The following is a 26,868-nucleotide window of genomic DNA, read 5'->3' on the forward strand; positions in this document are numbered from 1 at the left end:
GTCCTGTGCTTCTGCTGGGGCTTACTAAACTGGGGAAATAAAAGTCTGGGGTTTCCTCAAGCTGGAAGAGTGCTAAGACTAGTTAATCTCTGAGTGTTAGTAGCAATTAACTTCTCTGACTCTGCTCTTTCATTCAACCACATGTCAGTGCCTCCTCCCATGCCTGAGCCCCAGCTGTAAGGTGGGGAGGGAGGGATGGAGCGGATGTGGCCCCTCCTTTTGAGCTCAGTCTAAAGAGAAGGACAAATGAATAGGTAATCCACAGCACAACACAGCTATACTAGAAGTAATCAGCTTAGCTTGGAGGCATTCATTGTTGTTAATTCTGTGACATGTTACATACAGGAAAAATTAGAAGACTCAAGAAAGATTTTAAAATAAAAATCTTCTGAGGAGCCGGCTTGCTCAGTCAGTGAGGTGTGCGCAGTTCTTGGTGTCGGGGTCATGAGTTCGAGCCCCACGTTGGGCACAGAGATGACTTAAATAAACAAATTTAAAAAAAAAAGAAAAAGAAAAAGAAAAATCTCCCTTAGTCCCATCACTCAGCTATGGTCATGGTTAATATATATTTTTTTAAGATTTTATTTATTTATTTGACAGAGAGGGAGTGAGAGATCATAAGCAGACAGGCAGAGAGTGGGGCGGGGGAAGCAGGCTCCCTGCTGAGCAGAGCCTGATGCAGGGCTCTATCCCAGGACCCGGAGACCATGACCTGAGCCGAAGGCAGAGGCTTAACCCACCGAGCCACCCAGGCACCCCATGGTTAATATATTTGTCTACAATCTTCCAGATGCTTTTCTATTTACATATGATTTAAAAAAAAAAAACCCCGACTGAGTGCAATGTGGCATATTGAGTTGGATTCTGGAACAGAAGAAAGGGCACTAGTGGAAGAACTGGTAAAAACCAAATAAAATCAGAGTCTAGTAATGTTCCACTGTTCATCTAAGTTTTGGTAAATACCATGATTATGTTAACAGCAGGGGAAGCTGGGTGATGCATATACAGAAATCTCTGTGTGCTATCTTTGGAACTTTCCTGTAAACTTAAAATTATTCCAAAATAAAAAGTTTACTTTAAAAATAAATGAACTCGTTCTCTATTGTTTTATAATCTATGTTTATATACTCAACAGTTTATCTTGAAATTTTTGTCTTAAAAATGATTTATTTCATGATCGCATACTATTCCACGAATGAATCATCATAGCCTATCTCCCCTTTGTTGGAAATTTAGGTTGTTTCCAATTCTTACTGTTGTAAAAAAGTGCTGCATATACTTATACTTAGTCATTTCCTTAGGATATTCTAACAAGCGGAATCGTTGAGCCAGAGCCAGCAGCTAGGAAACACACACTGAGCACACAGATCATCAATGTTCTCAAGCCCCTGATGTATGTGAACTTGAGGCCTGACACGCACACCAAGAGAGAGGCACTGCCCTCATTCCTTTATTCTAGGGCAGTTTCCAGAGGTTTTCAAAGGATGAGCCAACAAATTCTCACCAGAGACTCTCTCGGCCCTCCTTCCTGGTGTCACGTCCAACCCAAGTGCACAGGGATCTGGTCCATCCCATCGTTCTCCTCTGGGCTCCCTCTTGTCCTGTCCTCCAGGAAGGCCGTTCCTGCAGGCAGCCACGGGAGCGGTCTGTGGAATAAGAGCAGGTGCTACCAGCCCGATGTGTGGTTTCAACAATAGCCCTTGTCTCCATCTTCAACGACAGAATGTCTTCTTCTCAGTGACTTTTCGGCATTGTGGGGGCCATGTCCATCTAAACCCAGGTAGGCTGCCACATCAACAACCCTGTGGAGGAGACTCAAGTTCCCACCCCTACCCAGGGGCATGTCTGGCTATTCAGGATACAGCCCAGTGAAGAGCAGCCTGGTCCGGTTTGGTGCAGTACACCAAGGGGGTCGGAGGTAGCACTGGGGAACAGGGATAAAGATATATGTTCTGAAACACCTGGGAGCCACGACAGGGAGTCCTTTATTTTCCTTGGCACAGAGCCACAGGAAAAAAGGTAAATAGCATCCTTTATTGGGCTATTTCTTCAGTTTGTATGGACCGTGCCTCCCACAGATGGGTGCTATGAGCCTCCTTTTACAGACGAGTTCATTGACACTTGGAGGTTAAAGCGGCTCCCAAGGCATGCAGTGAGCTACATCAGTGCCTAGATCTAACCCCCGGTCATCTCTGTCACCGCAGAACCCATGCCCCCATCTCCAGGCACATGACTGAACACGGAGCTGACAATAAAACCAAAAGACTCCCTTCTTTTCAGTCCCACCACAGCAAAGGGTCACCCAACTCACGGTCGAAGCACTGAAGCCTTGTGTTTGGGAGAGTTGGCAAATACGGCCGGAGGGTCAAGCTTAAAGTGGCCATCAACTTGTCTCTGGCTCTTCTGGCTTCTTGAGCAGAAAAACTTCCCTTCTGTTGTCCCTATGCTTCATTTGAAAAACAGGGTTTCCAAGCAAATGTAGATTTCCCAAGCACCCTAGGGGTTCACTAAGTAATAGTAGCCCTTAGTATCAGCCGCCTCCACCTGGAAGGTCCCGCCCTCTGCATGGACCACCCCGGTCCCACCCTCTCTGCCTTGAAGCTAGCTAGCTATTGGATCCTCTCTGCAGCCTCAGCTCCCGCACCACTTAAGTAGCCCGCCCGCTTTCTTTCTTTCTTTCTCTCTCTCTTTCTTTCTCAAAATATTTTATTTATTTATTTGACAGAGAGGGCAAGAGAGCACAAGCAGGGGGAGCAGAAGAGGGAGAGGGAGGAGCAGGCCGATGCCAGACCCGATCCCAGGACCCTGAGATCATGACCTGAGTCGAAGGCAGAGGCTTTAAACATCTGAGCCATCCAGGTGCCTGTAAAGTAGCCCTTTCTTTACTCCCTCCTTCTTTCCCAGAACAGACTCAAGGCAGTTGGAAAGACTCAAGACATGTCCAAGCACATTAACACTAAACAAAATGACGGAGATTGGGTGAGGTGGGTGAGAATTTTATTAAGAAACCCTGACAGAGGAAAGCACAGCATCGAACACAAGGGGTCTCCTTCTAGCCAGGGCAAAAAGAGGAATAGTTGAAAATGAAGCATTTCTTCCCTAGTAGAATAAAGACCGACTAAATAGGAAACAAAATGATCTCCTAGCTCTAAGCTCAGAGATATTTGTCCCCGAAGTCTTTATCTAAGGGACCCCCTACAATGTAATGATTGCTCCATGGCAATTTTACCCCCAAAGAGCAGAGTCGTTCAGTCTGAGGGCTACCTGCACAGGACCTGGTCTTCCCACCCATGCCTGCTCTCTGCTGGGGGGGTCCTCATCTCCACGGGGCCCCCAGAAGGGGTCTTCTGGGAGGGAAGCTCATCATCACTCTGCATGTCTCTGAACACAGAGCTGCCACTCTCCCGAGAGGTCAGCCGGCCAGCAGTCCCCCCGGGATCATGAATCACACGGTGCCATGAGCTGTGAGGGGCTGCGGTCTACGAGGAATGAGGAATGGCTGTGACGTAGAGCCGGTACAGACACCCTCTTGCTGCCGCCCTTTCTAGAACGTACTGGCGGGGAACAGAGTCCTCTCTGTGCCCTCGCAACTTGCTCCTCTGGCCTTCTGGAACAGGACGGGTTCCTAGAGTTCTGCGAATCCAGGAGCTTCAGCAACCACCGCAAGGAAGCCAAGGAAGGAGGAAATAGAAAACGGTCTTACCTGAGGCGGCGCCGGCAGGGTCCGTCCTCGTGCCAGACAAGCCTCCTCGAGTTTCTTCCCCATTCAGATCCGTGGCTCGTCGACTCCTCTGTGTCACGAGTGCCTTGAGAGCGTTTCCCTGCTCCCAGCCGAGTGTCCAGGCAATGGCGCAGCGGGGAGAGGCCGGGGTGTGAGCCACGGCTGAGCTCATTCTTGGCTTCTGCCGCTCCTAGATGTACGAGCCTCAAAGTGCACACGCGTCCCACGGAGAGAAGGCCGGCACTCACTCCCACAGGCTTACTGAGGAGTGAGACAGCGTGGGCAGAACCTATCATCCAGTAAGCATTAAGTCTCTGTGAGGCGATCAGTCATTAGGAAAATACAGAAATACAGAATTCTGCACACAATTTCAGAGGCCCGTGGACTTCCGGGGGATCCTTAGGTTAAGAGTCCTTGGCTTGGTCCCTGAGAGTCTACAAGACAAGCGCTGTAGCCAAGGCTTACGTTTTTCTCTCTGCACAGCATCAGCACACCTGGGCGTGTGTGGTGTGCGGGGAATCCTGGTCCCCAGTGCTGCCAGCACACCTGAGCGGGAGATGATGACTCACCCGAGGTCTCACGGCGGAAGTCTGTCTTCTGACTCACTAAGCTGCCTTCTTAAGACTTCTGAGGCTTCCTGAGGGCCAAGGTCGCTCTTCATTCCGTTGTCTGCCATGCTCTGTGCCCACGAGAGAGCCTGAGACACTTCCCCTGGGTCCTCAGACTGGCAGCGAGTGGCCGTGAACAAGAAGGCACCCAGAAGGGCCCATCTTGCTGTAGAGCCGCTCCAGGTGCTAAATCCCTTCAGCTACAAGGTCAAGGGGACACTCCACCTCTTCTGTGTGACCTCGCCGCTCAGGGTCTCGCTTCATTTGTAAGAGGACAGCTCTGACCACCCGGATGCCCTGGGAGGGCTGAGCGAGGTCTTAGCTAAGAAGCCCACGTGTGGTACCTGGCCTGGTGTCAGTCCTCCAGGCAGGGGAATGGTTCCAATTAGTTTCCGGATGAGGAAACCAAGCCGAAAGCCCTGACCGACAGGTCTCCCAGTCTTCTCACAGGCCATTCTTCCAAACCGCACCACGCAGCGGCCTCCTGGACTGGGTGCATGGATCTTTCCCCCAGTTTGTTGCACGACAATTGAGGAAGGGAAGAAGGTTTTCATGGGGCATTTAAATAGCTCAGGGAACAAAAAGATGAGTGAGTCAGTCATGTGGGCACCTGAAAGGACTGCAGGAGAGGTGGGGAGCTGGGGAAGGAGAGGGAGGAGATGGCTCAAGACTCGGCCTTTATAGGCCCCTGACCACTCTGGATCTCTCCAGAACAAGCAAGCCTGGAGAATGGCGGTGCTTCCAGCCCAGCTTCCTCTAGTTTCGGGAATAGCAGTCATTTCTCAGAAGCTGGCCTGACAGAGGCGACTCTTCCAAAGAGCCTGAGAGCTTCAGCTTGGCTCTTTTGCTGAGCAGGAAATGGATTTATAAAGAAGCAACCGGGAGTGTTGAAGAGACAGCTTAAGAGACAGCCAAAAATCTGGCTAGGGATGAGAAGCACTGGCTTTCTAGGCTGCGGACAGCTGTCCACTCAACAATCCTCCAGCCCGGCACGAAGCAGATATTTTTGTATATATTCTGATCCAACTAACACTTATCAAGTGTCTGCTGTGTGCCAGGCGCCAAGCACAAAGCTTCTTTTTATAAACTTCATTTAATGCCAACAAGTTTGAGAAGGTGGCATCACACCCCTCTTTTCTCAGACAAGGAAACAGGAGCAGAGTAAACGACTGGCCGGGATTCCTCGCACATCCTCTGAGCTCTGAGCACAGCGCGGTCGCCACGAAGCCGAGCTGCCTTGTCCTTAGGGGCAAGAAAAGCCTGCCTGCGTCTGAGCTAAAGTTCAAGAGCTCGCGGCTCATCTTAGGAGCACACACGTGGACCTTCCTGCCTTGTGACTTCTAGTGACAAGAAGGAGTTTCCAAGCCAGATTCAGAATTCAATGCCTTTTTTTCCTCCAGCCCAGATCCCCTCAAAAAAAAAAAAAAAAAAAAAGAAGCCACAACAGGGGATACAAATTTTTAACATACTTTATTGATTTAGGGGCCAAACAAGGCAGCATTTGGTCAGTTAAGAAAGGCACCTCATTGAAAATAATACATCACAGTGCTGACGATTGATCCCAGTCACAGGATTTGAGGATGGAAAGGACAATCTTTGGATGACGTTGCTTAGGGCACTTGCTCGTTTATTAATAAGGGTCCCTTCCCACATTATGGATGCAAGATGGCAAGAGTGCAGGGATGCTGGGTGGCTGCTGGGAGCTGACCCATGAGAACAGGGCAGGGACCAGTACACAGCAGTACGTGGTTGAGGAGGGAGACCAGCCCCGCCTTCCCCCAACTCCAGTAAACTTGATTGGCTGAGCCACGGCCCCATGAACATGCCCCCTCCCAATCTTTTCAATGCAGAGATGATCTTTTGATCTCAGGGTCTCAAGGGAACCAGGGCCAGGAGTCGAACCACCGCCATTCCAGGCTTTTGGAAAGACGGGGCAACAGTCTGACTTCCTGCATTCTCAGACTGGCAACCCATGAGGCTGAGATAAAAACTGAGGTCTTAGGACATTTGGCTTTAAAAAATATTGTCACCAATCCACAGTAAAGGAAACCTGGCTTCCTTAGAAATAATACTGTACCTCCCTATTTCTATTTACAGCCTCTAATCAGGTTTAAAAAAAAAATTAATTTCCCCCCTTTTCAGACTCCTCTATGACGTGTGAAAGAGACGGCCTATCACATTGTCGCTCTCCGTTACTCCTTTTGGGCCCTCACCATTCCTCCCTCTCCATCCTCACCCTGACCACCCCTCCCCTCTGCCCAGCACCTAAGAGCAGGAATCACGCCGCGGGGTGATGAACAGTGGTGCAGTCTCGCCTGGCCTTCTGCTACTAGGCTGAAATAGAGAGGAAACAAGAGAGAACAAAATGGGTTTTTAAAAACCAAGTAAATATCAGGGAAGGCTGGCATGCATGCCCCAGCAACCAAATGCATCAGACACTGGACATTTCTGTCGGGAGAAAGCTCTCATGCCTGCTAAGGTTAAGGCCATGTAATTAAATGAAGCAAAAATCTAAATCCTGACCACCCCCCAAAAGGACATATGCATCCTGCATGTTCTAGGTTCACCAGCAGCCCAAATATGCACACGTTTATGTATACAGATAGGTGACAAGTATTTGAGGAGGATCACACACATTCAATTAGCAAACACTCAAGGCCAGCCACCTCGAGGCCAAGTGGCTGCAGCTGTCCCCTGGGAAAGGGGAGTGGACTCCAGGATCTGTGAGGTCTCCCTCTCCCAGAGAAGGGCCCCAAGCCACTGCAGACACAGCTCATAGTTTTGGTTTCACTCCTCTTCCCTGAAGTCATGTGCTTCCCAGAAATGCCCCATGGCAGACTAGGTTTCTGTTCAGAATGGGCGGAGTTAGTTTACAGGCAGGGAGGCAAGGCAGAGCAGAGCTGGCAGACACTCACTTGAACCAGACCAAAGGGAAGCAAGATGGCCACGTACCCATGCCCAGCTTCCAGGTGGACAGGGGACAAGCCCTCTCAGAGTTCCACAGACAGCAGGAGACTCAGGTCCGACGGGGACTGGTACTCTAGAGCCCACTGCACCAAGTCAGCAGATTGTGCCAGGGCTGGCGACATTATTTACTGGGCCTGCCACTGGTTTTCCAATGGTTTTCCCAGAAGCTGCTGTTTTGTGGCCTCTTCCAACAGTCTATTAATTCACCTGTTTGCCACAAGTCAAATAGCCCAGCATGGACCTCAGGAAATGCTTAACAGATGGAGAACTGAAGTTAGGAGTAAAAGCTGGTTCCTGTCATAGTTGATCTTATTTTGGGTGATCTTTTCTTGGGGAGTCTGTGGAGAGAGTCTGAGTTTACAACAGACACATCTGATTGCGGTTTCATATCCTGCAGAGACTGGGTTTGAGTAAACTCTAATGAGGCCAAGAACAGAGCACCTCCAAACCAGTTTTGTTCGTACTTGGACTGAGATCAACATTAAAAAATGCAAACAAACCAACCTGTCCTGGTCTCTCTGGGAAGTGGCCTGGCTGCTCTCAGATGCTCAGCCTGGATGTTCGGAAGGCAGCATGAATTCAAGAGGACCATTGACTTGGGTTTAATTTTTTGGCAACAATTGGGTTTCTACACACGGGGCCCAAGGGGTCCCTACTTTACAGCACTGTGAAATCACAGAAATTTTCTACCTTAGCCTAGATCTTTCAATGGTGATACCTCTACCAGTTATTTCTGAAATCTGCAGTGTATATGCCCTTTTCTTTTCACTGAGGGGAAAAAAAAAAAAAACAATCCCCATCCACATACTGACTTGTGGCTTTTCATTGTGGGGTAGAAAACAAGTGGAATTCCCTGCCAACATCTGCCACTGGGAACCTTGGCCCTGCTTGACTTTATGTGATCCTGGACTCCTACTCAGCTGTTGGGAGAGGGACCATGAAGTTCTAGAACTGCGGTGCCTGGCAGATATCTGAGTTAGGTTATCTTGGTAAAAATAAATAAAAATCAAGACTATGGTTAAAGAAGTAAACAGCTGGCAGAGCAATCTTGCCTGTACCTTAGAAAAAAGGAAGAGTGTACATGTATTTAAATCAACGAACACACACACACGCACACACACAGATGAGATGAGTTGCACACACGCTAAAGAGACATCAAGCAAGGGCTTTTTTAATCAGTGTAACAAATGGTATTCTCGCTGGCCTCAGGAAGCTTCCCTCTGCCTGCTCTGTAATTCCCACCCTCCCTCAACAGGGATAGGAAGAAAGAAATTCCTTTTTGGACCCAACATTAGATAAACATAACCAAGTCTTTACATGTGGCTTTGGAGAAGGCCGCTAGGATGCTGGCAAACACGACGTCGGGGGTCTGGGTGGCATCGATGACAGAGTGGATCCCTCGTTTCCTGTAGTACTCCACCAGCGGGGTGGTCTGAGAGTGGTAGGCCTCCAGGCGGATCTTCAAGGCCTTCTCATTATCATCTGATCGTCGGATCAAGGGCTCCCCAGTGACCTGAGAACAGGAAGGGGGCAGTGAAAGTCTGGGACGGTGAGCAAGGTTCCTTATCTGATGATGCCAGGTGCAGATTTGCGATGCTGTCTGCTCCCAAAGTCCATCAGAGGGAAAGAAAGATGATCTAGATCCCCTCCACTGTGGAACTCGAAATAGCTTTGCGACTCCCAGGAAGTTGGTCCTAGGAGGAGACCAACTAGTCCGGAGCAGCCGGGCAGCCTGAAGCAGCAAAGTGTGAGGAAGGGGGTTTATGGGAGGAAGACAGGCAAGGCCCTTCTCTCACAGCTTCTGCTCAGGCTGCTTGGCTTCCAAGATGAACACTTCTAGGATCAGAAGCAGGAAAGATACACGCCCTCGAGACTGAGAATACATAAAAATCAGAGATGCATTTGCCATTGTAACCTTAGTTGGCAAAGGATTCGGTGTTTTCACTAGGGTGTCGGCCATCAGTGTTGTAGAAGTGGCAAGTGAATGAGAAAGAACTCTGAATGGCAGAGTTCCCAGTCGTGGGATACGTGGCTACACGGACACGAGGGCTCTGAAACCTGTAGGACCTGACGAACTTGTCTGAAGGGACAAAGGCAAACCCAGGATTCTCCCTCTCACCTACATGTTCTAGAACAGGTCAAACAGACCTAGTACTGCAAATGTTATAGTGAACATGTACAAGACCCTCCCTGTCACATCTGAAAGCCACTGCAGACTGGGCACTTGGCAACGTTAATCCAGCCTAAACAGTCTGAATCTGTCGGACACAGCAGAGTCAACAGAGAGGACATTCTTCTAAAGTTAGGACCAATCAACATATCTCTCTTCAGTCCTGTTCTCCCAGCTTGGCTCTGCTTCTGGGCTTCCAAGCAGCCCTCTCCTGAGGTTAGTCAATCATTTAGATCACCATGATAACAGAGAGGGGCTGCGCTGGACCAAAGACAGGTATAAACTGGGCACTGTGAAGTAGCCAGTGCTGGTAGCTACCTCAAAGTCAAATAATAAACCACCCGGGAAGGCGCTGTGTAGACAGAAGGGCCACGGCACACGAGGTTTACTTGGTAGTGGTATTTCTCACGGTTAAGTTAATCATATTGGTAGGAATAAAGAGAAGATGGAAAGAACAGAGAACAAAAATGAAGAAAGGGGAAGGAAGGAAAAGGAAATTTCCTGTCCTGGGTTTACATACGTCATCTTTCATGTGTTCCCTTGGGGGGTTGAACTCCTCGTGGTAGGAACGGCCACTCAGAGGGTGAATCAGCCTGAAAGACAGCAAACGAACATGAGTCAGGTCGCCTGCAAGTACCCCGGCACCCCAGGGGTCTCCAGGTTGATAAGCAATGACAGAGGAGCTAGACATGAGGACTCTATCCAGCCAGAACCCTGCCATAGGCGTCTCTCTCTGGGGAAGATAGCCGGGCTTCCAGGAAGCTTATGCCAGAGGGAATATGTTTTCTACTTTGACCCAATATGGTAATGACCGTCTGGCTGCCGAGGCTGGCGTTAAGCACCTAACTCAGGAACCCAGTGCTGGTCTTACACAGCCCTTCATTTTATTCACCCACTCGCCCAACAGACGTTTATTAAGTGCTTAGTCCGACTCAGGCGTCATACTGAATCCAGGGGCCGCACCGCAATGAATCAAGATGCCTGATCAAAAGCAGCGCTTACTCTAGTGGGAGGGACAAATGAGGAAAAAACGAAAATAAATGTGACTATCCTTTAATAGAGATTTGTACAACATGCCATGGAGGCCAGAGGACAAAGAAGCTAACCCTATTTTCTATCCCAGTTCGGTTACAAAAACCAGAAAGGTGTGATGGCGAACGGCACCAGACAGTACGGCACTCCTGAAGCATCGGAGGGCCAAGCAATACGAACACTGGCACCAGAGGAAAGGACTTACTCAACAAGTCAGGACGTGCCCAAGAATTAAGTGTTTAGTGGGTGCTGAAAACGTAGCTGGGCACCCCTTGGGCCGGAAACTCGAGTTCCTGACTGTGAGGGGCCATGCCACAGGAGCCTAGAAACCTAAGAAGGGAGGAAGGCAGGCCAAACACTGCCCAGCAGCCAGGGACCATCTAGTTTGCCACGTTTGTGCAGACCTGGGCTTTCTTACTGAATGGATGCCTGCTCTCCTGGTGAAGGTCTGTTACACCAGAGCTTCCCAACATTTTTCACCTCTTGGCGCCGGCGGAAGCATTTATGTGTTAAGCACTTGCGTGCTTCCCCTCCGGAATAGCCCAGGCCTACCCAGCTGAACTGATGGCTGAGGGGATCCACATCTCGGCACATCCGTTGCGAAAGTCCGGGTCAGACTATCAAAGCCTGGGCAGGGGCACGCGGGTGGCTCAGTCGGTTGAGCGTTGGACTCTTGGCTTCAGCTCAGGTCACAATCTCAGGGTCGTTAGATCAAGCCCTGCATCGGTTTCCACGCAGAGCAGTCTGCTTGAGATTCTCTCTCCCTCTCCCCCTTCCCCTTCCTCAGTCTCAACAGCACACTTTTGGGGGGCTAAGTGGTCCATTTACAGCACTGGTGGGGGCAAGGTGATGGCTGAGTAGAACAGGCTACACTGATGGCTATGCCTGTTGTCAGGCCCTTTTATTTGAGTCACTGGTGAAGTTCCTCTGGTGCCTCTATTGGGAGACCTGGGGAGAGGCTGCAGGGCTCAGCTACAGCTTTCCCCCTGCAAAGGGTTGCAAGCTTGAGACATGGACCATGATTCTTCCCCTTCTGGAAAGCACAAGGCACACAGCAGCCAGGCTGCAGCAGACCTGACTCTTTCATTTCCACATCCCTATATCTTTCGCTTACTTTGATTCCCTCAGCCCTCCAGATACAGACAACACATGGCTCCTTCCCCGCGCTCAGACTTCATTTTAAGAGGAATGCCAGGCTCACTCCCCAGAAGGACAACAAAAGAAAGTCCAAGATCCAAGTTTTCGAAGTGGGACTGGTCTCAGTACCAACCACAACAGCTCTAAGGACCACTGAGCCTGACCTAGTGGTGGGGGTCGTGATTGGGAGGAACATGAGCCGGGATTCTAGAGCCGTTGCTGTCTTGAGGAGGACACTTCAGATGCCTGTCTTCTCAGCCGCAAAGGGTGGACGGCTTGAGACATTAGGAGAGGAGCACCTGGGTGGCTCAGTGGGTTAAAACCTCTGTCTACGGCTCAGGTCATGATTCCAGAGTCCTGGGATCGAGCCCCACATCGGGCTCTCTGCTCAGCAGGGAGCCTGCTTCCCTTCCTCCCCTTCTACCTGTCTCTCTGCCTACTTGTGATCTCTGTCTTTCAAATAAATAAATAAAATCTTAAAAAAAATGCTTAAGAATCACTGAGAAAATTAAAAAAAAAAAAAAGAGAAAAAGAAAAAAAAAAAGAGACATTAGGACAGCCAACAGGCAGGATAATTAGGATATCGGAGAGCCAACACTGAGAAAGTTAAAACCCATAACCGCCAACCATACATATTCAAGACTTAAAGTAATGACTCATAATATCGTCAGAAGTGAAGTCAGAGCTAATCAAAATTTACAGTGCGTTTTTATCATGTCAGATTTAAATAAGATTCAAATTAAACCAACTAGTCCCTGCTGCTTTTTCTTCCAACCCTCACTGTAGTGGACCAGGAGGCAGAAAGCCCACTTTCAGTGCTAGTTCTGCCACTGATCCAGAGTGAATCTGAAAAAAACTGCTTTACCAGTCTGGTGTGTCCTACTCTGTGAGGGAGGTGGTTGTATTCTATCACTCACCCCCAAACCCAGACCCTGGGTCTTCTTCATGCTCTACAACAACCTTGTAATTTGCTCTTCGGCATATCTTCATTCCCCACCAGCCAACACCAGTCAAAAGCCTCGACAACTCCACGTGGGGATCAGAATCCTCCTCCTAGGTGGGCTCTTGTCTGTTTCTCTTTTGCCCCAGTTTAGCCTGTACGCCAGGGCCAAACTAATGTTCTTAGAATGCTGCTCCTGCCCTAACACCTCATGGCTTAAAAATGGCCCATGACTCCGAATCTGTCTACCCTCTTCACCCTGGCCAACCTTCCCCAGTCAAGCGCCTATCTGTTCTTCCCAATAGCACTTTTTCTACCATCCAGCCCCGCAGATCACTCCTCCAACTCTGGAAAGACACTCTGCCACCACCCCTAGAGCTAGAGGCCCTCCCCTAACCTGTACTCATTCCCACCTCTACTCCCTTTCTGGAAAGCCTCACCGAAATCCTCTCCATCTAGGAAGGCATGTTTGACATTACATCTCTCCTAGGCAGCCTTCCCTTTGTGCTCCCAGGCTCGCTCCTTAGGACTACCCACTGTGTTAATCAGCCCAGGTTTCTCGTATGGCTTGTAGACTCTTCTGAGGTCAGAGATGGGCACATTGTTCTTCTGTACCCTCCAGTATGGTGCTACACACAGAACAGGCACCCAGAAACATGGGCTGATCGATGCAAAGGCCTCCAGCGTCAATAAAGTGGATCCCACCATACCTAACGTAGCTCCTCAGGAAAACACCTGTCAACACTCACCCCGCTGTCTGTTTATATGTCTACCTCTGCCCTTGTAGATATGAACTACAGACCCATAGAAAAAATGTGCATCTTCATGAGGAAATCAACTTAGTAAAGTTTACAACAAGAAAACATTCTCCTTCTAATTAATTCCAAAAGTTTACACATAGTAGGATGGTCACAGCATTAAATAAACAGCAGACAACTATAAAAAACACAACTGTACCACAATAAGGGAACAAGTGAGTAAATGATGGCTCGTCTACTGTGAAATACCAAGCAGCAAGCAAAAATAATGGTCACAGACGTCTGGTTCAAGATGGCAGACTGACTACCTTCCTGAGACTCCATCAAAATGACTAAGGGATATAAAAGCTAAAAGACACAGCCCACAATAAAGATGAGAATGGGAGGAGGCCTATTAGTGGCCAAGATCTTCCCACATATTTCTGGAAGCAGATGGCAGAGTGGACAGGGAAACAGGGTAGAGGAAATTGTAGCCTAAAACAGTGGCCCTTTCAGGGCAAACTTGTTCAGAAACAGAAGCATATCTGTATTCAGCGGTGACTACTACAAAGAAACATGTACTTTAAAGATTGTATTTATTTACTGTTTTTTTTAAAAGATTTTATTCATTTATTTGACAGAGAGACACAGCAAGAGAGGGAACACAAGCAGGAGAGGGAGAAGCATGCCTCCCACCGACCAGGGAGCCTGAAATGGGGCTCAATCCCAGGACCCTGGGATCATGACTTAAGCCAAAGGCAGATGCTTAACGGCTGAGCCACCCAGACACCCTTTATTTACTGTTTTAAGTAAACTCTACACGCAATGTGGGGATCTGACCTCCAGTCCTGGGACCAAGAGTTGCATGCCTCATTTGGCTGAGTCAGCCTGGTGCTCTAAGCAACATGCACTTTATTTATTTTTAAAGATTCATTATTTGAGAGAGAGAGTAAGAGAAGGAGTGAGGGGGTGGGCAGAGGAAGAGGGAGAGAGAATCTGAAGCAGACTCCGTGCTGAGCACGGCACCGGACACAGGGTTGGATCTCACGACTCTGAGATCACAACCTGAGCCCAAAACGAAGAGTCAGACGCTTAATGGACTGAGCCCCCCAGGCGCCCTGAAACAAGTACAAAGCAGTAGTGGGTTTGGCTGAGGTGGCTGTACACGAGCAAAATTTTCCTCCATTTTCTAAACTTTGTATAGGTGGTCATATTATTTTCACACTACTAAACCTACAGCAAGGTAGGGCAACTCCCAAATGAACCCAGATTTCAGGGCACTGGAGATAACCATGGAAGGCATGGAATCTTTCTGAGGTACCTCCCGTAAGCAAGGTTCCAAACTACACAGGTCATGGTATGTAAAATGCACAGTGGTTCCTCGAAGCGGGTCTTATTAACCCCACTCTACGCAGGAGGAACCAGCCTTGGATAGATTAAGAAAGTTGTCTAGGGTCAGAGTTAAAAGGTGACAGGCCTGAGATGCTGTCTGCCTTCAAACCCCTTGCTCTTCTTTCCACGTATCTCCATCGCATGTCACATACAAGACCAGCCCATGTAAAAATGGCACTACGCTGCCTGGCTAGGATGGGGCAAGAGCAATGCTGGTCTGATAAAGCTCTGAGGAGGCAGGACCAGGAGAAGCCTTCAGAGGACAAATACCTTCCTGTGATTCTTCGGATCAGCAGAGAGTCTGGGATGCTGAATTCAATCACAGAGTCAAGCTTCTCTTTCCTCTTCTCCATGAGGTCGTCGAGCTGCAAGAGAGTAGTATATGGCCCATCTAAGCTACCAGAGCTTGATCAGAGCTGTTTCCCTCAAAGGAATTACGAGATAAAGGGCCAAGAGTTCGTTTTCATGCATTGTGACACAAATGCAAGGCACCTACCATTTCTGCCTGTCTCACGGTCCGAGGGAAGCCATCTAGAAGAAAGCCATTTTTGCATCGAGGGGTCTCCAAATTCTTCTCAATGAGCTCCACTACCATTTCATCGCTCACCTGGAAGTTAAGAACAAGACAACCTTGGGTTTAAATCTGTTAATTAGGTGACATGAGCCCAACTCCAGGGCCACAAGTTTGTGTCTCTATAACCTGACTAAACAGCATGTTTTCTTGACCCCAAAGAAGCAAATATTAGAGCAAATGTGGAATGGCTCCACATGCCAAAGAAAATTCAGTTTCATGATTTTTGTGGTTGCCACATATGTGTTCTCCTCCCTGGAGATTCTCTTGTGTCCCAACTATCTGGGTGAGGGAAGAGGATCCCACTGCCCGTCACCTGGACAGGAGGTTCTCGTGTCTGAGGTCCTGAGGACCTCACCAGCCATTAGCCAGGATCCTTTCCATCAGATAATAACTCATCAGCTGTCCTCAAGGCACACGAAAGATGAGGGCTTCTGGCTGAGAGATCACTGAGGAGGGCTCCATGGGAGAATGGGGTTCGACCAAAATGCAGGAAGGTACTAACCTTCCCTGTTTCACAATTCTGATCAGGCTAACAGTAAAGTGGTTCAGGCCAACCTGGACATGAGGTAATAGAGAAGGCTGCTGAACTGGCAAGACGGGGTCAGAGCCAAGGAAATGAGGTGCCAGCCCAACGCACCTCTTAGTTGCTCTAAAAGCCCTAATGAGGACCCCTCCAGCTTCTAAAAACTGGTTTTCCTCCTGAGCTTTCATAGAAACAGAGTTCCCTACCAGTATGACCGTGAAGGCTGCTAACACTTTTATCTCCTGGGACCCGCTGTGAACTTGGGGACAAAGTACAAGCTCTGTGACGAAGTGAAGGCTGGAGATAAGCAATCTCATGGCCATACCCCAATTTTTTCTCAGTACAAGATCTTATGCCAAGACCCAAAGTCCAAACTATCTAGCCTTCTGGCTTAGCTCAAGGTCTCACAAGCACGAAGGGAAAGCTAGAGATAAAGGGGCAGGTGGGCGAGTAGGGGTACCCCAGATACAGCTATGCAATCTCAAAGTCTGCCAGGAGGTAATTTGGGGATAAAGATAAAGCCAAGGCCTTCCCCGACCAACATTCTGAGATACGAGAAGACCAGAGGGCCAAGCACAAAATGACTTCTGAAGGTGATTCCCAGATGATAAACATACCTTTTTCTACCCCCCTTCCCCCAAAATGGTATATCTGATCATCTTCATGTATGAACTTAAAATAGTGAAATGTTGGGCACCTGGGTGGCTCAGTCAGTTAGTTAAGTGTCTGCCTTTGGCTCAGGTTACGATTCTAGGGTCCTGGGATCAAGTCCCGCATTGGGCTCCCTGCACAGCAGGAAGTCCACTTCTCCCTCTCTTGCTTTCGCTCTGTCAAATAAACAAATAAAATACATATTTTTAAGATTTTATTTGTTTATTTGACAGAGAGAGAGATCACAAGTAGGCAGAGCGGGAGGCGGGGGGTGGGGTGGGGGAGAAGGGAACAGACTCCCCGCTGAGCAGAGAGCCCTTTGTGGGGCTCAATCCCAGGACCCCGAGATCATGACCTGAGCCAAAGGCAGAGAGGCTCAACCCACTGAGCCACCCAGGCGCCTCTAAAAAAATAAAATCTTAAAAGAAACCAGGGAAAATGTTATGGAAGCAAATGGCTTGTAACCTTGTAAGTACTTACAACACAGTGTATCTTCTTGCTCATGAATATTCTATACTAGAACCATTGTTTCTGTAGTTTAATTAAAATGTTTTCTTGGTGTTCCAGTTTATTAAAATGCCTGAAGGTGATTCCCAGAGGCCAACTCCCAGAATAACTCAGTTACAACTAAGCTCTGGCGCTAATCAAAGAAGATTTAGTAGATAATAGATTGTAACCATTCAAATAGATCAACTGGCCTACAAATGTAAGAAAATGCTATTATTATATCCCCAAGTAGGAGGAATTATTACTTTCATCAGTCACCAACCAACTCCACTGTTAGAGACACAGAACACAGAGCCACAAAAACAGAGTTAAAACACCCTGTGGTTTCCTGCATCCTCTCTTGGATATATCCTTGAGTTCTGGCCTAGGGATGGCAGTTTCATTTTTGGCTCTAAAACCAGGGCCTATTACAAAACGCATCAGCACAAAGAACCTCAAGAATACTATAAATAGGGGCACCTGGCTGCCTTTGTCAGTAGGGCATGTGACGCTTAATCTCAGGGTTGTGAGTTCAAGGCCCACATTGGGTGTAGAGCCTACTTAAAATAAAAATAAAATAAAATAAATTAAAAAAAAAAAAAGGAATACCGTGAATAAAATAAATGCCACACATTCAGAATATACCACATAACCTGCTACCCTAGAAGTCTGTGCAGTGGGTGAGTTTGTGAGAACACCCCGCAGCACACAGGGCTGTCCAACAGAACTTTCTACAATGATGGAAACATTCTAAAGCCGCGCTGGCTAACAAACCTTTTAAATGCCGCCAGTGAGACTGAGCAGCTGAATTTTCAATTCAAGAAAATCTCAATTAATACCCATGGTTCCACGTGGCTGGTGGTCACCAAAGAAGGCAGTGTAGACTGAGACGCAGGAATATCCACATTCACTGGGACCATTGAACCTACCAGTTTCCCGGCATCCATAGTGGCCTTCAGCTTTTTCCCCAGTTCTGAGCCAGACGCAACCATGGCCCTCAGCATGTCCCCAGTGGCCAAATGGCAGACGCAGAAGTTTTCGGCCAATTTGGGTGCCTGTGGAGGGGAAGATGAAAACCAAGACAGAATTAACACTGAAGGCCCTGGCATCAGGCTGCCCGGGGGTGAGTCTGGCCCTGTCACTGGCTCAGTGGACTTTGGCCAATGCCCGATTTCCTTACCTGGAATAGGGATAAAAGTACCAGATGTTATCGTCCAATGTAGAACAATTATAGGGTCACAGTAAGATTTCTACGACAGAATCCCTGTAAAGCACTGAAAACTGCACCTAGCACACGGGAAGTGGTCATAAATATTAGCTATTCTCACAACTTCCACCAGATACGCCCTAGTGACACAAAAGCCTCAGTTTACAAATGGGAAGAATCTAAACAGCAGTATCAGTACCTCTCAGGGTTGCTGCGAAGTTTATTTATTTTAAAAAAGATTGTATTTATTTATTTGACAGAGAGACACTGTGAGAGCAGGAATACAAGCAGGGGGAGTGGGAGAGGGAGAAGCAGGCTTCCGGAGCCACCCAATGTGGGGCTCGATCCCAGGACCCTGGGATCATGACCTGAGCCGAAGGCAGACGTTTAACCCACTGAGCCACTCAGGCACTCCTACTTTAAGATTTTTATTTTGAAGTAATCTCTATGCCCAATGTAGGGCTCAAATTTAGGACCCAGAGATTAAGAGTCATACCGGCGGAGCCGGCCAGGCACCCCAGCTGCTGAAAAGCTGAAATGAGTTCACGTAGATCAACCACTCAGCACAATGCCTGGTATATAATGTGCTGAATGAACATTTGCCAAAGGAATGAATGCGCCACTGTCAAGTAAGGTGGCCAGGGGCCTGGGAGGTAACCCGGGGCCAGCTGAGGAATGCAGGTTTCCCCCCAGGCACATCTGGTTCTTTCCCTTTCCTCTCAGAGGCTCAGTTTCCTGGTCTGTTTAAGATGAAGGCAAAAAGTCTTCATCTCAGAAAGCAGCTGTGAAGATGAGATAGGATACATAAAAAGAGAATTTGGCCAACAGTATATATTTACATAGTAGTTTTAGGAGGCAGAATAACCTTTTGGTTAAGAGCATGGGCTTCAGAGTCAGAATTCCTGGGGTTCAGACATCAGTCACTAGATATGTGACTTGAGAAAAACTGTATCACCTTACTGCCTTTCAAATCTCCTCTAAGTCGAATGGAAACAGTAGCAGGCCCTCCATCACTGGGCTGATGGGATGGATCAAATGGAGCTCGACATATATACACCGGGACAGACACAGAGTAAACACTCAGTGAACTTTAGCTGGCACTGCAGCCCCAGCCCTAATTCCACGTTCATTCATAGAGAAAGAAAACACTGAAGCCCCCTCCAAGAACCCTGCTGGGAGCCAGGAAAACAAGACATGGATTCTGGCCTCTACAGGCTCCTAGTTTGGTGGACAACACAGCAGAATAAAGACCAGAACAGGAAAAACTCTGAACAATACAGCGGGAGTACTCTCCTCACCCCAGCCCCCCACCCCACAGAATTCACAAGGAATTGAATCAGTTCAAGAAGATTGATATTTAGTGTTCTGGTTCAACTGTTTCATAAAATAAGTAGGGTTGGATTCTTATTCAAGCCAGTGCATTGGGAGTTTTCTTAGTTGCACACAGGAAAGGGAAATAGATGGGGCTCAGTGTAGCAAATTCCAGTTTGATTCATGGACTGATTCAGTTCAAGCAAAGACATGACTTCACAGCAAAATGGAATCCAGATGAAGAACGTGTTAAAAACTGCACTTTGGAAAACCAGTGAGGGTCAGGACCCTCTGGCAATGGAAAACCTTCTGGCCCTCCAGGTTGGCGTGGTGGCCACACCCCCAGAGAACTGAGCTTTTCTGCCAATCTTTCTTGTTGGTTGTTGAAGTTAATCTGGGGGAACATTCTGGAGACTGGGCTTGTGCGGTTCGGGATGATGGGATTCTACAGCTGTGTGACCTTGGGCCAGTTACGTTACTTCTCAGCATCTGTTTCCTCACCAGTCAGTTGGGGATGTCTATCTACTTGATTGGGCTGTAGTGAGGATAACAACATTGGGCTGTTTTGAGGAAGTAAGTACCCAAAACATTAAGACACACAGTAGGCATTTAATAGAAGACTTCCCTCCATGGTCTTTCTTTTTTGCATTTCTCCACATGCAACCTACAGAAGCATTCTGATGAAACAACTTTGGACTGTTTAATCCCCATCCCCTCACACTTCAAGATTATGCTTCAGGGCACTGCTTCTACTCCAGACCACCTGGAGATGCTGCTAAAATGCAGATTCTGATTCCACAGGGCCGGGCCTGAGCATCTGCATTTTTAACAAGCTGGTAGGCCTGGCTGTCCTGTTGGCCCCTGGACCACACTCTTGCTGCTTGAGGCCCTGAGCCACTTGTGTCTCAGTGGCCACCTCTGTGAGAACCCTGTGGGGGAAGAGGTGGGCTTTTGTGGGGGGCATGGGTAAGAATGGCTGAAACCACCAGACAGGCAGCATGGTGGGTGGGTTTAATGTCTTCGGTCTTCAGTGTATTACCACAGTCATCTGGGGCATATGCTAAAAATATAAAGCCAGGCCCACCCTTAAAGTTTCTGCCTGAGCGGTTCTCAGGCAGCACCCAGGGATTCTGATGCACAGTCTGCGAAACCCCCGGGGGCAATGGGACAAGACTGGGTTTTTGGCGGTACAGATCTGGGTTGGAAACTAGGACCCACAATTTACTCACTGTGCCCCCCCTGAACAAGTTATGTGGCCTTCTTAAAGCCACAGTGTCTTCATCCCTGGAGTCCAGACAATAGTGTCTACTCTCAGAGCTATAATAGGGACTTAATAAAATTACGTATGGAAGCATTCAGCACAGTGTCTGGCATTCAGAGAAATAAAGGGAAGCTATTAGTTGCTGAGGTTTGATTTAATCTCAAACTCATGTGTTTTCTCACTTTGAAATTACCTCTCTGCCTCTGTCTTTCTCATTCCCACGTCCCATGCTCCTGAATATGTAGCTGGAATCATCTCCTAAAATACTGTTGGGCGTGCCCCCCACCCCCAACACCTACGTACACATTCAGAAGCCTTCCATGTCTTGTCAGTGCAATAGGGGAGAAGTCCAAATATCTTAGTCTAGCACTCAGTGTCCTCCATAATCTACTTCCTACACGGCCCAAGCTCTTCAAATTCACCTCCACCTTCAAATTTACCTATCTATATGCCTTGCACCACTGTAAACAGCAGCTCTATGGATGGTTCCCGAATACATAACGTAAGCATTTCTGAGGACCTTAGCTCCTCTCCCTTCTACTCTTCCCAAATTCTGAGCATCTCTCTCAAAATACTCCCACCTACCCCTTCTTCCTCTGATAAGGACTCATCAACATCAGCTAACTGAATGTTTGCAACATGCCAAGGAATTTTTCTATGCAGTTTTATTGCAGTTCGTATGCATAATATACAACAAACCCAGGAGGTAGGAACTATTTTTAATCTGTATTTTATAAATGAAATTCAGAGGCTAATTGCCCAAGATCGCGCAGCTAGTAACATCAGAGTTGGCAAGCCCTAGCACTTACCCATGATATATGGCCTTATTAAAAAACAGCAATAACAACCCACAGAGCCTTAGTGGCTGTTTCTGAGGAAAGGGTGCATGTGTGTGTGTGCGTATGTGTGTGTGTGCGCGCGCCCGCCTGGAAGGGAGCACAAGGATTCTGCCATGCTGGCAACATTCTGTTTCTTAACATGAATATAAGCCGCCAAAGGGTAATTGTGAAAATTCATGTTGTGAACCATCAAGCTGCTCACTTATGATATGTGTACCTTTCTCCATATACAGTATACTTCAATAGAAAGTTTTTTAAAAAGCACAGAAACCTGTGTTTTGAGTATCACTTCTGCCTCTTAACTTACCATGGAACCTTAGGCCAGGGATTCCTCGAGACTATCTCCTCATCTATAAATTGGGGCTAACAATACTGACATTATGGGCTGGGTAGGAGGAAGAATGGAATACTCTCGACAAATGACAGTTCTTGTTCTAACCCTGAACTAATCCTAGCATTTGTCAGTCACTCCTCTGACACGTCGCGCATGGTACTTCGCACTGGTACGAGTTGTGCGCGTGCTGTTCGGTTTTGCCTCTACACCCAGACTAGTGTTAACCGTGAAAGATGGGGACTCTGCTCAGGAACCAGTCATGGATTCAAATCCTGCCTTTGCTACTTCTTTATGCTTATCCTGGGGCAAGGTACAGCATTTGAGCCTCAGTTTATTAGTACAAAGGGCATGGATAAGAACAGGACCTACCTTCTAGGGCTGTAGGTTTAAATCAGACGACACGTGGAATCTCTGACTAGGGGCCTGTCACATAACTGAGCAAAGGGTGACTATTTCTTGTACTGTATCTTCTTAAGGGCAAGGGCTGCTCTCTGCATCTCTAACACCAAAACGATCAAGCACAATATGTATAGGGTAGGAGAAAATCTAACCCAGGGTAGGAGATAGTCAATAAAAGAGCAGGGGCTTTGGAGCCATTCAGGTGGCGGATCTGCCGATAACTTGCTATGTAAACTAGAGAACAGGTCCTCTGAACTTCAGTTTCTCTGACTGAAAAAGGGAATAGGGACGCCTGGGTGGCTCAGTTGGTTAAGCGGCTGCCTTCGGCTCAGGTCATGATCCCAGCCTCCTGGGATCGAGTCCCACATTGGGCTCCTTGCTCGGCAGGGAGCCTGCTTCTCCCTCTGCCTCTGCCTGCCATTCTGTCTGCCTGTGCTCGCTCTCCCTCTCTCTGATAAATGAATAAAATCTTTATAAAAAAAAAAGGGGGAATAAAAGTATGGGTCTCACAGAGGTGTCATGTCACTGCACTGATACAGCTGACAGAGACTGGCCTGCAAGAACTAGTATAAGCTGGACACATGCAAAAAATGTGAACAGGGCGACAGAGACACCTCGGTCACGCTATCTGGTTGCTGCTTGAAAATAATTTGTGAAGGGAAAGTGGATGGGGAAGCAATGGCCACCAGCTGATGGTTCTTGGGGCTGGATAATGGGTACATGGGGACAAGTCTTCTTTTGTATTCAAACTTGAGGCACCTGGGTGACTCAGTCCGTTCAGTTTGTTTGACTCTTGATTTTGGCTCAGATCATGATCTCAGAGGATGGTGAGATCAAGCCTCTTGTGGGGCTCTGCAATGCGCATGGAGTCTGCTTAAGATTCTCTCTCCCTCTGCCTCACCTCCATTGCCTTCTCCCCACCCCCACCCCGGGTCACGTGCTCTCTAAAAAAACCAAAACCCCCCCACAAATTCTTAAAAAAAAAAAAAAGTTAGGAGGCGCCTGGGTGGTTCAGTCGGTTAAGCATCTGCCTTTGGCTCAGATCATAATCCTAGGGTCCTGGGACTGAGCCCTGTGTTGGGCTCCCTCCTTAGGGGGAGTCTGCTTCTGCTTCTCCCTCTGCCCTCAGTCCCCCTCCCCCATCTTGTGCTTTCTAACTCACCCCCTCTCTCAAAATAAATAAAATCTTTAAAAAAAAATTAGGGAGTCACCCTAATTGGGGTGACTAAAATTAGCCTCCCTAAAAAATTAGGGAGTCACTGACTGCTAGTTCAGTCAGTGGAGCATGAGACTTCAGATCTTGAGGTCTGTGAGTTCAAATCCTACATTGGGGAGTAGAGCCTATTCAAAGAAAAAAAATAAATATAGGATGTGTTTGTAGACTAAATGCTGCTGGACGCTGCCACTTTGCAACCTCTGATTTATGAACACTGCTGTTTTTATTTTACTTTTTTTTTTTTTAAGATTTTATTTATTTGACAGAGAAAGAGACAGCGAGAGAGGGAACACAAGTAGGGGGAGTGGGAGAGGGGAAGCAGGTTTCCTGCAGAGCAAGAAGAGCCACCCAGATGCCCCTGCTGTTTTTTTTTAACTCCATAAAACTACAACCACTAGTATTCTTTTTGTCCCACTTACGAAAAGAAAGGTTGTACAGAGGTTAAAAGACTTGTTTCCTCAAGTCCCAATTACATCTCCTTCACTTCCAAAAAGCCTTCTCTGACCAATACTTGCTGTATGCACACACCCTTATAAATCAGCTCATAAGTATAATTTCCTTCAAAACTTCCTGAATACATCACTCTTTACACTGAAATATCTGGTTGTAAGGGAAGGGAAATGTATAAGATGAGGAAGTCAATAATTATTGAACACCTGTGATGTGCCAGGTTGTCATTTGGGTAGGTAGGGATGCTTTTACACATGTATGTAACACATTCTTCCAAAATCCTTGTCAGCTTTTGGTCTATATGAATAAGGACCCTATCAGTCTTGTTCACTGCTCTATCTCCAATGTTTGGTACTCATAAAATGTTGAATAAGTAAGGTGGGTATTATCACCATTTTTCAGGTGAAGACATTGAGATTTAGAAGTTACAAAGCTTGCTAGACTATAAAACCCTTGTCTCAGCACTGGGATGGGTTGTTCATTACACAACTAATAAAATTATTAACTTCTGTATCAACTAAGAAAAACTAATTGATGCATTTGAGCTACCCTGTTTATAGTCACAGCAAAAATTTGCAGAGTCTGGGATTAAATATTCCTCGGCAGCAGTTTCCCTAATAACGGAGGGTGAGAGCAACAGGAAAGAGACTTCAAAGTTAACGGAGGTCAAGGGGATTAGGTAACAGTGAGTTCCAAGGATGTATCAGCTCCAGCTATAGAAAAGGTAAAGTGGTCATTCTTGACCTAGTGCCCAGAGCCAAAAAGCAATTATCACAGGAATGACCTGTATCTCCCAGACTTCCCTTGTCATCACCCACATTAATCTGTGTCCTTCAACCATTTCCAACCCCATCAAGTGCTAAGTGATGTGCTGGGTGCCAGAGGGGTCTCAAGAATGAGTTAGACAAGATCTTTTCAAGTGCTTTTCAAAATCATTTCAAGGAAAAGTGGGCACACAGCTGTCCCCTGAACACCATTCATTTAGGTGCTCAGGACTTTCAGGAATTCCATCTTAAGCAGCTAACAACCAACAGGAACCTGTGGCCTGGAGGGCAATGCCAGACCTTAAGCAGGAAGGGGACACTGATAATCCAACCTATGGGCTTCCAAATCTTAAAAGGAGATCATAAATCCCAACTCTGATCTATGGGTCCATTACAGCCCTGACACCAAGTGAGGATCCACAGTCTGCTAAGGTAGAAGGTAACTTTAGAGTCCAAACTCCTGGAGCCCCATGGCTCCTGAGGTTCCAGACTGCATGAAGTTCATTTTGCTATCTTCGGAAAGCAACCTAACCTCTCTGGGACTGTTTTCTTACCTGTATGTTGACACCGTCTCTCATTTCCCCAACTTAACTGGCTCAGGTAGGTTATACCTCATTTCTCTTAGAACTCTTAATCAGCACACCCCAGTTCCCCCACTGTCCCACGTGCTAAAGATGCTCCTCTGCCTTCAGTCATTAACCCTAGCCAGCAAGGTTCCCCTACCCCAAATGCCTGGAACATAACTTTGGACAAGCCACTCCCACACTGTAGGGAATCGGGGGTCCCTGACGCCACTCAGGCTGTAATATAGATACTTCAACCGAAGGCTCACCCTACCGCTCAAATCCTCTCAGCTTTTAACTCCTTAAGGAATCTAAATCAGTCCTTTGATCCCGACATCACACCTCAAGTCGAGATCCCTCCAGAACTCTAACCCTAACTCAGACTTCCCCCGATCTCCAACTGGACCCTCTCCCAAACGCCTTCCCAGAATCCCCCCACACCCTTCCTAGGCCTAGGCTCCAGGTCCCGCTCCAGGGCTATCTGGAGCTCCGGCCGTCCTGACCTTGGAGTTCCACAGGCTCCGCCGCCAAGCCCGCCCCTGCAGCTCACCTGGGTACCCTTGCCGGCCCCGGGAGGCCCCAGAAGCACGGCCCGGATGCCTTTGGGACACTCTGGGGCCGGTTCGGGCGCGGGGACGTTGGGAGCCATGGCCGCCAAGCCTCTCACCGCTCAAGCCGCCAGCACACACCTCGCAGGTCCTGCGCTTCCAGTCTAGCGCGCCGCGCACGCCACGCACGGCCCGCTCGCCGCTAACACTGGTCCGCCGCCACGTCCGTCAGGTCGCTTCTCCCGCCCCCGAGTGTGATGGACACTTCAACTCACCATCCATGAGGCAAGGTTGTAGAAAGCTGCTTTTGATTGGACAAAATCCGTAAGGGAGTAAGGAAGGGGCGGGACATCATATTCCGAGGCGGTGTTGGGGCTCTCGGCGGGTGTGCGGAGTAGGCGGGAAAAAGTGAAGTAAGACCTGAGGCCGGGCTAGGAGTTCAGTTTGGCTTTGACAGTTAATGACACTTTACTCCGGTAAAGTCCTTTGCAGTTGCTTCTGGGAGTGCAAATGGGCGAAATCAGTCTTAGAAGACAAGTTGATATTATGTATCAAATATCCTTTGGCCCAACAACTGCACCTCCAGGAATTAAAGATATAATCAAAAAAAGATACGCGTGAAGATTTGTGTAACAAAGATACTACTTGTAGCACAACAGCCTAAAAGCCTCAAAAAAGCAAACCAAAGAACAAAATAAAAACAAAGGCAATATCCCAAATATTCAACAAGAGATTGGTTAAATAGATTGCAACAAATTTGTATTCTGAACCTCCCCATTGTATAAAATATTTAAACACATGGGAAAATGTTAACCAAACAGGATACAAAATTGCAGTTACAACAAAATCCCACTTTTGAGTTACAAGTGATGATCTTTGTACACTGTGATTACAGGAGCCTCTCCCATTCTTCTTTGTGCATGTTTATATTTTCAAAAAGTTCTATAATAAGTTCTGTGATAAACAGATACTACTTTTATAATAAAAAAACAACCTTTTGAAGTCAGGAAAAGCTTTTCTCAAAAGAGATAACTCTTG

At 47.7% G+C, this 26,868-nt stretch overlaps 1 protein-coding gene and 1 long non-coding RNA gene across 4 annotated transcripts; both read right to left on the reverse strand.

Moving 5' to 3' along the window:
* Positions 1–211: 211 nt before the first annotated feature.
* On the reverse strand, positions 212–3,885 carry LOC122898644. Its single transcript, XR_006383018.1, has 4 exons — positions 3,704–3,885; positions 2,312–2,446; positions 1,505–1,646; positions 212–478 (listed from the first exon to the last, which is right to left on the reverse strand). It is a non-coding gene; the product is annotated as an uncharacterized LOC122898644 (long non-coding RNA).
* A 1,895-nt stretch (positions 3,886–5,780) lies between these two features.
* On the reverse strand, positions 5,781–25,998 carry AK2 (adenylate kinase 2). Of its 3 annotated transcripts, XM_044237732.1 has the most exons (7): positions 25,833–25,994; positions 17,868–17,993; positions 15,201–15,311; positions 14,975–15,069; positions 9,987–10,059; positions 8,614–8,809; positions 5,781–6,663 (listed from the first exon to the last, which is right to left on the reverse strand). In XM_044237732.1, exons 1-7 carry the CDS (start codon positions 25,929–25,931, stop codon positions 6,659–6,661), a joined length of 705 nt encoding a protein of 234 aa, XP_044093667.1. In that variant the 5' UTR covers positions 25,932–25,994; the 3' UTR covers positions 5,781–6,658. The 3 variants fall into 3 exon arrangements, with proteins under 3 accessions (XP_044093667.1, XP_044093666.1, XP_044093668.1); XM_044237731.1 differs by lacking the exon at positions 5,781–6,663 and having other exon boundaries at positions 8,452–8,809; positions 25,833–25,995; XM_044237733.1 differs by lacking the exons at positions 5,781–6,663; positions 8,614–8,809; positions 14,975–15,069 and having other exon boundaries at positions 9,988–10,059; positions 25,833–25,998.
* Positions 25,999–26,868: the final 870 nt, after the last annotated feature.

This window comes from Neovison vison, chromosome 2 (genome assembly GCF_020171115.1).
Source record: "Neovison vison isolate M4711 chromosome 2, ASM_NN_V1, whole genome shotgun sequence".
NCBI classification, from domain to species: domain Eukaryota; kingdom Metazoa; phylum Chordata; class Mammalia; order Carnivora; family Mustelidae; genus Neogale; species Neogale vison.

Excerpts from the sequence above, each read along its gene's own strand:
- AK2 (XM_044237731.1), bottom strand. The coding sequence starts at position 25,931 with ATGGCTCCCAACGTCCCCGCGCCCGAACCGGCCCCAGAGTGTCCCAAA. Across the intron at positions 15,312-17,867 it reads CTATGGATGCCGGGAAACTG|GTGAGCGATGAAATGGTAGT; the intron begins GTAGGTTCAATG and ends CTTAACTTCCAG. Across the intron at positions 8,810-9,986 it reads GGGAACACATGAAAGATGAC|GTCACTGGGGAGCCCTTGAT; the intron begins GTATGTAAACCC and ends TCCTGTTCTCAG.